This window comes from Aulonocara sp. 'chitande type north' Nkhata Bay, linkage group LG15, assembly GCF_057382095.1.
Source record: "Aulonocara sp. 'chitande type north' Nkhata Bay isolate Kocher_YH1m ecotype deep benthic linkage group LG15, A_spYH_male_GT1.1, whole genome shotgun sequence".
In the NCBI taxonomy this organism is placed as follows: domain Eukaryota; kingdom Metazoa; phylum Chordata; class Actinopteri; order Cichliformes; family Cichlidae; genus Aulonocara; species Aulonocara sp. 'chitande type north' Nkhata Bay.
This window is the reverse complement of record NC_141358.1, coordinates 25,050,859-25,062,861: the sequence shown is the minus strand read 5'-3', so window position 1 is coordinate 25,062,861 and position 12,003 is coordinate 25,050,859. Positions and strand designations below refer to the sequence as shown.

Below are 12,003 nucleotides of genomic sequence, written 5' to 3'. Positions count from 1 at the left end.
TCGCTCTACCAGACTATGACAAACCATTCTACCTGCATGTAGATGGTGGAGCAGGGTACATGAAAGCTGTGTTAACCCAAGCCTTTGGCGAAAAACAATGCCCATTGGCATTTTATTCCAGTAAATTAGACTCTGTTGCCACAGGACTACCTACATGTGTACAGGCTTGTGCAGCAGCAGCAGAAGCAGTAAAAAAGTCAGCTGACATTGTACTAGGTCATACTCTAATAATTAGAGTACCGCATGCAGTAACCTCCATTCTGTTGCAAGCCAACTTATCATATTTGACTCATGCAAGACAACTATCCTATGTTGGCATTTTGTTATCACAGTCACATATACAGATTGAAAAATGCGGCCAGCTAAACCCAAGCACACTTTTAGCTACGCCAGGACAGGGTGGGTCACTGTTGTATAGAAAAGCTTGATGAAGACACCAAACCACGTGCTGACATCCACAGCACGCCACAACCTGGTTTCAGCGATATTTTTGTAGATGGTTCAGCATCTAAAAGTAGTACTGGCCAAAATTGCGTAGGTTATGCAGTAACTACAGCAGACAGTGTGATTGAAGCAAAACCTCTTACACCTTCACACTCAGCACAGAGTGCAGAACTGAAAGCAGTTATAAGAGCATGTGAACTACACAAAGGCCAATCTATAAATATTCATACTGATAGCCAGTATGTTTTCTCAGCAGTACACCATTTTGCGAGAATTTGGCAAAACAGAGGTATGGTCACATCCACAGGTAACCCAGTACAACACGGTGACCTACTGAAGACTCTACTGGAAGTGATCACCTTGCCAAAACAATTGGCACTTTGTAAATGTGCGGCACATCAAAAAGACAACTCTGTTGTCACAAAAGGAAATAACTTTGCAGACCAAACAGCAAAGCAGGCTGCACAACAAACGATAACGCTTCTAACATCCGAACGTTGTACACAAATACCACTTGACGTACTAAGAGACGAACAAAGAGCTGCAACAACCACTGAACAGAACAAGTGGCTGAAATGTGGAGCACAACTAAAAGATGATTTAATGGTTTGTGATGGAAAACCAATATTACCAAAGTCTCTACACAAAACAGCAGCCTTAGTGACCCATGGTATAACGCATGTGTCAACAGGAGGGATGTTAAAGATAATTAATACACATTTCTACACTATAAATTTTGAAACTTCAGCGAAAGAATTTGTAAGAACATGTCTAATCTGTCAAAAACACAACTCACAAGGAAATTTAAGACCTAAGAGAGGCCAGTTCCCCACACCACCTCATCCATTTCACACCATCCACATGGATTTTATTGAACTAAATGAATGTCAAGGATCAAAATATGCTTTAGTGATTATAGATGTGTTTTCAAACTGGCCAGAGATATATCCAGTAAAAAGGAATGATGCAATCTCCGTTGCAAAATGTTTATGTAATCATTTCATTCCCACTTATGGCATTCCTTCATTGATTAGATCTGACAATGGCACACATTTTGTCAACGAAGTTATCAGAAAAGTTTCAGAAGTATTAGATTTTAACATTAAAAATCATTGTGCATAACCATCCTCAGAGTGCAGGATTAGTAGAAAGAACTAACGGCACTATAAAACAAAGACTGAGGAAATGCATGGAAGAAACAAAAAGACCATGGCCAGAGTGCATAGGTCTAGTAAAAATGTGGATGAGACTAACTCAGGGCTCCCAAAAATTGACACCATTTGAAATAATTCATGGGAGACCTTTTCCACTACCAATAACAAGTGAACCAATAGATAAATCTGTTAGAGAGACAACTTTAGCAGAATGGATGGTAAAGCTACTAAAAAACAAGGACATTGTGTTGAACAGTAAACTGCTGTGTGATTCCTCTCCAATCTGCACTTAAAGGATCAAGAAGCCAACTTGCATAGAAGGGCATGGACATATGACAACTCACACCTGGCTGAAGTGACACAGGACCACATCCATCCCTGGATGAACAACGCCTGGTATAGATATATATATATACAATCGCACTGAAGGCAAAGATTGTTATATATGCTCACACATGCCTGCTACAACACAGCATGCTACATTATATGGCAGACCTATGAACATGACTCAAGTGACATGCGCAGCAAGCTTTGCCAGTCTAGGTTATCAATATTCAGGAATTGTCTTAAACCACAGCGACCCCCTGACTATTGGACTTCGAGATGGCACCTGTGACCAATTGTTTTGGGTTAACTTGAAGGTTAAACAAAGACATGAAGCACTGCATTTCCCGGTATTCCTAGACAATCCAATAAAATGGGAGCATATGAGATGTTATCGCCAGTGGCGTGTCTAGAAAATTTTTTGTTGGGGGGGCCAGGTAGGGGCACAGATTTGGAGAAGGGTGGCAGATGTAATTGGCAGATAATGTTTAAAAAAAGAATTCTACCAACCGTTCACCATAATTCAATAATCCTATAAACCTAATAACTGAATGTGCTTTTAACTCTTATTAGAATGAGATTTTAACCACTACGGTGCAAAGTTTTTAGATACTGCGTTGATAAAGTACAAGAGATACAATCAGTCAGTGTTTACTCAGCATTCAAGGACAGCAATATTTGCATAGTATTTTTACTGACATATAGTGCACATATGTTTTGGGCAAAAACATTTTTGAATATTAAAATACGAACATTTGTAACAAACAATTGACAAATTAACCAATGCCAATGTAAAACTTTATCTGCCTGTTAAAAAAAGAAGATAATCTTCTCACAAACTGGTGTTTGATTTTGAAACAGGAAAAAAGTGGGGAAACAACTGAAAAGACTAACATTTGAATAAAACCTGAAAGCAAGTAAATACTTTCTATGCTGCCTTATCGTAAACTTTGGTAATATTGATAAAGAACAACACTGGCTGATGATGAAATACAGTCAGCTGGCATGGTGACACTGCCAGTATTAACCTGCAGGGCTGGACTGGGACAGAAAATCGGGCATTTTGACTAGAGACCGGCCCACCAGGTAGTAAAGCCATAAAGCCTTTGAATGAAAACAAATACTGTTGTGACAGTGCCCATATGGAAAAGAAATAGTAAAAACTTATATGACTTAACTCATGAAAGTGGCCACTTTCTCATTACTTTCATATATTGTTTTAGTAAGTATCCAAAACATACAAGTTTCATTATATAATTTTTCAAGGGATCTTATATCTGTTTTTACTCTTGTATGCTTTTCATACAAGTTTCACACAAGACAGATACAAACTTTATAAGATTTATATATATCTTTTCCATATGTACACTGTCTTGTTGGTATATGTATGATTTCTATACATTTTATGTCAGATAAAAACTTTGGTTGTAAGATTTAGATAATTATTTAATAAAAGCTAGATATTTTAAATGAGAATAAGAAAGTATTTCCTTGTGCCCCCCTTTCCCTGTTAATGCCCTACATGCCCCCCTGGCAACACTTTGCTAGACCCGCCCCTGCACAGTTACCAGCTGTCAGCTACTTAGAAAAGGATCCTGGTGTTATTTGTCTCTCAGAAACAGTTCATAACTTCCCTTCAACTCATTCATGTCACCTATAAGGTAAACCTGTTTCTCCATCACAGCTCTGATGGTTCAGTAAGGACATCTCCTGGTTTCATCTTCATGTTTCCCTCTCACCACATATCCAAACCATCATGACCAGCAGGTTTACAGCTGTGGCTCCAGCAAACATCAGCTGATACTAGAAATTAATATTAAATAAATTCTAACAACAGCTGATCAAGCTTAAACGTGCTGCTGTTGTTTAGCGCGACATCTGCTGGTTTCCTCTTTCTGGCGCAAAGTGGGCGATAAACAAACCAGAGAGAAAACCTATCAGCTGATCATTGATCAGTTTCATGATTGAAGTAGCAACAGGAGAGGCAGGGGGAGAGAATGAGAGAAGAGGCCGCTGTGCAGCGTAACGACAGAATAACTCCAGCTTTGTGTCTTTTTTCCATTCTAGCTAAAGTTCGGGACAAACTGCGTCTCTTCTCAGCTCAATACGAAACGTGTAATATTTTCTCTGAATGAGGGACCATTCCATTTTTTTAAGGAGCCGTTGGCAACTCTACTAACCTTATGAATAAAATAAAGTTCACTATCAGTAACATCATAGCAACCGAACAGCTGTATAAAAACTCCGTCAAACTGGCTAGAACGCAGTACGAATTATTGCAACTGACGGTAAAAAGTCAGCACAACGAAAATAAACTCCACCTAAACTTGGTTTATATCTGACCCAGACAGACTGCAGGTCATAACTTCTTACCTGAAGTTCAGCTCACCTGACACTCGGACTGGCGGCTGCCTCGGGGCTCTCCTCCTGCCTCCCCTTCCCTCATCCACCTGCTGGCCTCTGTGGAAGCCCCACCATAGCCACCACCAAACAACTGAGTTATTTTTACACATCGACCTGCATCTGGCCAATCCACCACCTCTCATTGTTCATGCCATTACAAAAAAAAAAAATAATAATAAGTCACCGGGCATATGCCCGGTATGCCCGATGGCCAGTCCAGCTATATTAACCTGCAACCAAATCTGCAGCTCCATACAGCAATGTTACGACTTAGATTATATCTTATAACTCATAACTCTTATGTTAGCTCCCCTCAGTAGCATACTGTCTGTTGTATTCCACGGCTGCAATAATTCTTTAAGTGTTATTTTTTCTTTGGTATTCTAATTTCACTGAAGTTTACTAAACTCAACAAACTTAATATTACTTACCGGGACATTTATTCTGTCCTCATTTTCTTTCACCGAAAAATTGTTTCCTGCGGTGCCAGTGTTCCAGATCTACTGGCGTTTAGATCAACTGGCGTTGGTCGAACAGATGTGTGGTAGTCTTGCGTTTCAGGAGCTACTACCGACAAACCAGCAAAAAAACGCCAAATGTGTCATCTGTGACACTTGTGAGGTTATCTGAAACACACTCCGTCAGTCTTGATGCTGTTGAACAACAAAATGTATAAAAATGTGGCGAGTTTACCTGGTGATATCCTCATGCGCGACGCGATCGCGAAAACAGCAAACAAGTAATACCACGCCGATGTTGTTCACAGGACAGCTAGAGTAAACGATCGGGAGACTCTAGTCGTCATTATCGTTCCCCTCGCACGGTTTGTTTCTCCGGTTTCAGTGTTTTTGCTTCACAACTAAAGCGAACAGTTTACTTTGTGCACTAACATGGAGTCGAGTCAACCAGCGCCACCTCTGGCCAAGTGCCACAGCCTACAGCCAGATCAACTTGTGACACATCTGCAGCACGTTTGAATTCGTTTCATGCACAACACATTTGTACCTTTCAATTGTGTCTGTTTGTGCGTCATGCAAATAAACCTTTGAAATGAATGAAATGACACTAATATTTCACTAGTGTTGTAACATCACATGTCGTTAGTGTAGTCTGTCGGTGTCTTTACTCTGCGAACAAACATTTTAGAGTTGGTTGTTATATACAGTCTGTATAAGTGTGGTTAATCTAATAAACATTTGTAAGGAGATGGCAGTTACTGTGAATGTACAGCAGGCGATTAGTAATAAACAACTGTACACTGTTGTATAATAAGCAAGGGAATAATGTGGAAAACATATTTCAGATGGGGAAACTTTTCTTGAAGTATACTACGAGAGAGCTGTGCAAGAAGTATGATGTTTTTTTTTTTTTGTTTTTTTTTCAATCGTGGTGGAAACAAGACAGGAAGAGGGAATTAATGACAGTATTTATCAAATGTGAAGCGTAGTTTGGATCTTCTTTTGCTGCTGGTTCAGTTAATTTTGAATTTTGATTGGAGAGTGATGAAACCTGGAGCTTCAGAATCTGTGAGCTGTCTTTCAGAAAGCAATGGAGCAATCTCAGAGGACAAAAGAGCTCAGAAAGTTGTTGAACATTTTAGTTTCATTTCACAGTAAAATGAGTCAGAGCATCATCAGGACTTAATATTGTACTCTGATTCTTTTGAGAATAAAACACTTGAGGAAGAGCACTACGATTGCGATGAACATGCTAAAGATTATGTTATCATGAAATTTCTGTTGACTAAAGGACTGATGAAACTTTGTGCTATGGCCAACAAAGAGCACCAGGTTGGGGTGTCACTTTGAACGAGCTGGGTGTGGGATATGGGGGTAATGCACAAGCTTATTTATCTTTGGTTAAAAAGTCCCCGAAAATGCAGACAGTCTATGCAAATTCTAACTGATTTCAGCATTCATGGTTTCTGTCAGGCAATATCTTCCTTAAAGTTTTGCAAGGAAACCAAGGTCTCTCATTGAAATTAGCACGTAGAAAGCAACTGAATTGAGACAAGTTTTGCATTACACAAGCCCAGTTCTACTGAATAATATACCAAGCCAAATGTATAGATACTTTATACTGTTATCTGTATCTACAAGAATTCTTCTAAGTCCTGATTTGTATATTGATAACTGACTGTGATTATGCAGAGGATGTTTTGAAGCAGTTTGTGAAAGATTTTGCTTTGATTTATGGTCTTGACTTTGTTGGTTATAATATACATTCTTTAATACACCTAGCTCAAGATGTACGGAAGTTTGGCCCTTTAGACAGCATTTCCTGCTTCCCATTAGAAACCTTCCTTGGTGGAATTTATTTGGATTCTGGAAGCAGATTGGGAAAGGGAAGCGGAAAAGGAGGTAATTATGTTGAAAACACCTTAAAAGCAAAAATTTATTATTGAGATTATAAGAAGAAAAAAAAACTAACAGTTTCTTTAGCAGACCCTTGCTGCTCATCAGGTTCAGATATGATTTCAAAATAGCGCTTTATAACTTGTTGACTTTTAAAAATCTGTTTTAGACTTTTTTTTGATGCCATTATATACATTAATGTTTTTAGTTTGTAGGACTAACCAGTACCCTAAATTATCTGTTTGGATTATTATTTATTTGTGTGTGTATGTTTGTTGTATTTTGTTTGTTTGTTTGTTTGTTTGTTTTAAGGCCAGTGATCCCGTCGAGCTCTGATGAGGATTGGGACAACACTGCGGAACAGCCAGAGACCTCACCACCATCAGCAATGGAGAATAGACATTCAAGTGAAACTCACTTCCTGAACATCACTCATCCATTTGTTCAGCCACTACAACCCTCAACTCCTTCACCTGTGGTTTCACAACCAGTTCCAAGACAACTTCTACAAGCCACCAATACGAGCATGTTTGTACGTGTTCTAACCCTCCTGGAAGACATTAAGGACACTCAGAGGGTCCACAGTCGAATGCTACAGTCTCTCCTTACACAACGTGATGGACCAGTTGCTTCAGTATTACCCGCGGGTGCTGTATTTCCCATCCGGACAGTAGCAGATGTGGCAGCACTGGAGCAAAAACTGGCAGACCCTGTCTTCCTAAAAGAAGTGGTAAATAATAATGATGTGATAACAATATTCAATGATTAATGCCTCAATCAGTCTGTTTCATGCTAGCAGTTATGATCAAGGAAAGTTGCTGTTTGTTCGAACATGGTCAGTGCAATGAAGGAGTGGGAGGAGAGCTGAACAAAAGTTGCTATTTTTGTTAATAAAATAACTTCTCCAAACATTACCTAGTTATAAGTTGTGCCATGCCAAACCCAAAACTTAAGAAATTACTTTTGGTGAATCATTTAGCTCTTTGCATTCACATCAGACAGTGTTTGACTTTGACACCTAACTCTTTCTCAGTCAATTAGCATCAATATTATAGAGCCTAATTACTGTGTAGCTGTGCTTGCTTTCTTTTAGGTGTGACTGATGGTACTACTGTCAGTAAAATTATTGTCCTTGCGTGTCCTAAGGTTGCTGTTGTGGCAGAGATCAGAGGGAGCACTGTTGATGAAGCCACAAGAAGAATGATGGCCTTCATTATGGACAATGCTCTTTCCAGGCAATATAACTTCGTTGGGTGCCATGGAAAGCGGGAATTTCGAGGGCTTAAAGTTTTTGAAGTGCTATATGGTAAGTTCATTAGTTGTAAGATATTTTGTTGATGTTTGAATAACGGATGCTCACTACAGCTGCAGTCATTCAGAATCAACTTTTCTCTCCACCATTGTGAGCGCCTAGCTTCGCAATAACAGAAGTTTGACTTGATTGACGCGGGAATGTTCCCAGTTAGCCTAGCGGTCAGCAAGGAGGCTTCAGCGCTGCATTATGGGATCTGTAGTTTGTATATTATTAGCGCCTCATATCGCCGGGCCATGGATAACAATAATAGTACATCTATATAAAATGATCTTGCGGGCCGGATATAAATGTATGCCGGGCCGGATGTGGCCCGCAGGCCTTGACTTTGACACGTGGTTTAGATAGACTGTACAAATTGTGGAGATGAAACCATCAGCTCATGTTGTTCTGGAGGTTGGTGGCTGCTGGCAGGAATGACCACGTTTCTTTCTGGCTTGTAGCATACTTGAAGAAGTCTCTCACTAAACAGTTTTTTGGTTGCTCACAGAATGTGAATAAGCTCCAGGAACTCCAGAGCCAGCCTCTATTTTTTCCAGTGTAATTAGTAACACACTGATTTATCTGATGGCCCTATTTTTGATTTACATGAAAATTTACATGACATATTGACATCGTCTCATCAATCATTAGCTTACTATGCAAACATGACAAGTGAAATCATTGGCGCCCGCCTGGCACACACCTCAAGAAGTGGAATCTGTTTTCTCCTTGGTAGATATAGCCCTTGTTACATTTTACTATTTTGTTTTGTGTTCATTATGAGGTGCTGTACCATGCAAAAAACTGGTTAACCACTTGCCTGTTCTAAGCTCTGTGCCGATCACTGAGACAGCCCACAACACCAGTTATCATTGTAACTATGTAGACATCTTTTAAACATTTGTCTTAAATGTTTTAAGGTAAAATATTTCACATTAATTTAATTTTTGAGTGCCTACTTGGTAAATCATTTTGTAAATAGCTTTTCTGTTTCCATGAATACTCATGGTCTTCAAAGAGTTCAATGTAGGAGGTCAAACAACTTGAACAGCACAACCTCCAAAACAACTTCAGTACTATTGCAAATCTGATTTTGTTTTTTGAAAATGCACTAATTTTTTTATTTTATTTTATTTCTTTCAGGACCAATGGATTGGTGAATGAGTGAGAAGCTGTGGTTTGCTGCATTTGTTTTTCCTTTAAACTGTATAACATTTATTTGTTATTGTTTTGTGTATACTGTGGACATTTTTGTCAACATGTTCTCCAAACAAAAAATGTATTATATAAAAAAGCATACTGTTTTAAAATTTCATAGTAATCAGTATTAATAAAAAAGATCACCTGTACAACAAAGCCAGTTTATTTAAATTATAGCTTACTTACATTATCCAAAATGCCATCTGGGCAAACACACTTGGGGCCACCATGGAAACTGAGGACAAAAATAGCTGGGTCTCAGGTTGGTAACCCAAGTGGGCCCCAAGTATCAGACCTGCTTCTATCCATCTGGGCCCCATACTCATTTGTTGTCTGGGGCTGATTTGGGACCCATCATTAACCCATCTGGGAAAACACATTTGGGGCCATCATGGAAACTGAGGACAAAAGTAGCTGGGTGCCAGGTGGGTAACCCAAGTGGGCCCCAACCATCAGACCCGCTTCTACCCATCTGGGCCCCATACTCATTTGTTGGCTGGGCCTGATTTGGGGCCCATCCGGGTCCCATCAATAATCCATCTGGGCAAACACATTTGGGGCCACCATGGAAACTGAGGACAAAATTAGCTGGGTCCTAGGTGGGTAACCCAAGTGGGCCCCAAATATCAGATCTGCTTCTACCCATCTGGGTCCCACATATTTTTTTTGACTGGGCCTGATTTGGGGCTTATCTGGGACCCAGCATAAACCCATCTAGGAAAACACATTTGGGGCCACCATGGAAACTGAGGACAAAATTAGCTGGACCCCAGTTGGGTTTCCCAAGTGGGCCCCAAATATTAGCCCTGCTGCTCCCTATTTGGGCCCCACATATGTGTGTTGACTGGGTGACAATCTCATTCAATCTTGCAGACTGAATGCACCTTCTGTGGAAAGTGGTACCACACAGTGTGTGTGGACTTCCCCTGTGCAGAAGGCGACTACAAATATTGTGCATGCTAAATAAACAGAAAAAAGTGATCCCTGTTGTCTTTGCTTACTGATTGTTTTCAGTGTTGACAATCCACATTGCTGGCATTGCATCTTTCAACATGTTTGTGGGTAGATTTGGATGTACCAGGGGTTAGTGCAGCCACTCAGCCTCTACTCAATGTGATCATAGCAGCAGGTGCAGATGTGTCACAAGTTAATCTAGTAGTAGGCTATGGTAGTAGTGGACTGACCTCCATTTGAAACTGCTCCAGCTGCTGTGTGATAGTGGATCTGCTACAAATTGAAGATCATATGGAAGTTTTGGAAATTAACCCTTGTATTATGTTGAAAAACAAAAAAGTGACATTGATTTTGTTGCGGGTCATTTTGACCCGTACTGTGTAAATCCACTCAGAATTGTCAAGAAACTGCAATAAAACAATAGCAACTTTATTTCCCATCAGATAAACATGTAGAACACAGACATACAACAGTGACTTTCCATAACTATTTTAGGAACAATTTGGTTTTTCGTTCTTACAAACACATTTCTGTTGAACTTGCCCAACGTTCTCAGTTTTTCAATGCTCAACATTTTCGATTTTGTCCACATGATGGACAGAATGTAACTGTGTGCTTTCTGCAGATGTACTTCTTGCATTTCTCACAAAAAGTGCTTGTTTTCAAATAGGAATCTTCCTAACTAAGATTTAAAACAAAGGATTTCTACGTCTCCTCCAGTCTCACAAACAGATGACAAACCAAGCGACACACCTGAGTCACTGACTTTCTTAAATCCACTCACTCTCACTGGCTGTTTATTACTAATCACTGTGTAACTGCTGTGAATTCAAAGTAACTGCCATCTCCTTACAAATCTTCATTGGATTAACAACACTTATACAGACTGTATATAACTACCAACAGTGTTGGGAAGGTTACTTTTAAAATGTATTCCATTACAGAATACAGAATACATGCCCCAAAATGTATTCTGTAATGTATTCCGTTACGTTACTCAATGACAGTAACGTATTCTGAATACTTTGGATTACTTAATATATTATCATGCTTTTTACAACTACGTGAATGTACTATTGCTGTGTGATTTATTACTATTACTGAAGGTCCGCGACTCTGAACTGTAGTAAAGGGACCTCTGACTAATACGGCGGGGTCCCTGTCGGCTCGTAGCCGAAAAATAGCTTTACTTTGTTGTGTGGGTCAACTTTTATTGCGAGAGACAGAGAGAGGCGTTGAAAGGCTGCTCCAACGGAACTTATTGTTTTCGGAGGAAAACACGAACACTGTGTACAGTCGAGTCTTAATAGCTTACTTACAACTGGGCTCGTCAGGCACTCTTCTTGGCTGCAGTGGTTATTATTATATTTACATGTTTCCAGCTCCCGTTTTTCCTCGACGACAACTCGTACCTTTCCACTCCCCTTTTTCTCCCTCCTCGCGCTCACAGACCCATAACGTGTATGGCAGTCCATTCTCCCTGCAACACGGACTACACTGCCCATGATGCTACATTCTTTAGAGCTATGCTTGTAGCATTCTGCCTGTTAGCTTAGCACAACAACAACAACAACAACGAAAAGGCGCTCTCTCACCCAGGAAACACACAGTCGCAGAGAGAGAGAGAGATGTCGTGTCCAAATTCATGGGCTGCATTCTCCTGAGGCCGCATTTGTAGACCGATTACGTCACAGCGACGCGCTGAAGGCTGTCCAAATTCGTAGACCCCTCCGAATGCAGCCGACAAATGCGTGCTCCTTTTTCCGAATTTGAAGGATGGGTCGGGTGTGTCCTTCGTGGCCCACCATATCCCAGAATTCATAGCGCGGCCCAGCCAAGCTCCAGTTTCCGGCTAATGGCGGCCGCTACTAAGTTT

The 12,003-nt window shown here is 40.2% G+C and overlaps 1 protein-coding gene across 2 annotated transcripts; it reads left to right on the top strand.

Annotated features, from left to right (window-relative positions):
• Positions 1-6,357: 6,357 nt before the first annotated feature.
• Positions 6,358-9,261, top strand: LOC147313181 (uncharacterized). 2 transcript variants are annotated; one of them, XM_086265149.1, is made up of 4 exons: positions 6,358-6,685; positions 6,992-7,409; positions 7,826-7,985; positions 9,117-9,261. In XM_086265149.1, exons 2-4 carry the CDS (start codon positions 7,068-7,070, stop codon positions 9,131-9,133), a joined length of 519 nt encoding a protein of 172 aa, XP_086121275.1. In that variant the 5' UTR covers positions 6,358-6,685; positions 6,992-7,067; the 3' UTR covers positions 9,134-9,261. The 2 variants fall into 2 exon arrangements, with proteins under 2 accessions (XP_086121275.1, XP_086121276.1); XM_086265150.1 differs by lacking the exon at positions 9,117-9,261 and having other exon boundaries at positions 6,543-6,685; positions 7,826-8,017.
• The last annotated feature ends 2,742 nt before the right edge of the window (positions 9,262-12,003 follow it).

What these genes read in the sequence shown, in the direction of transcription:
- LOC147313181 (XM_086265150.1), top strand. Translation starts at nt 7,068, where the DNA reads ATGGAGAATAGACATTCAAGTGAAACTCACTTCCTGAACATCACTCAT. An exon ending in CTGTCTTCCTAAAAGAAGTG is followed by an intron (nt 7,410 to 7,825) that starts GTAAATAATAAT and finishes GCGTGTCCTAAG; the next exon opens with GTTGCTGTTGTGGCAGAGAT.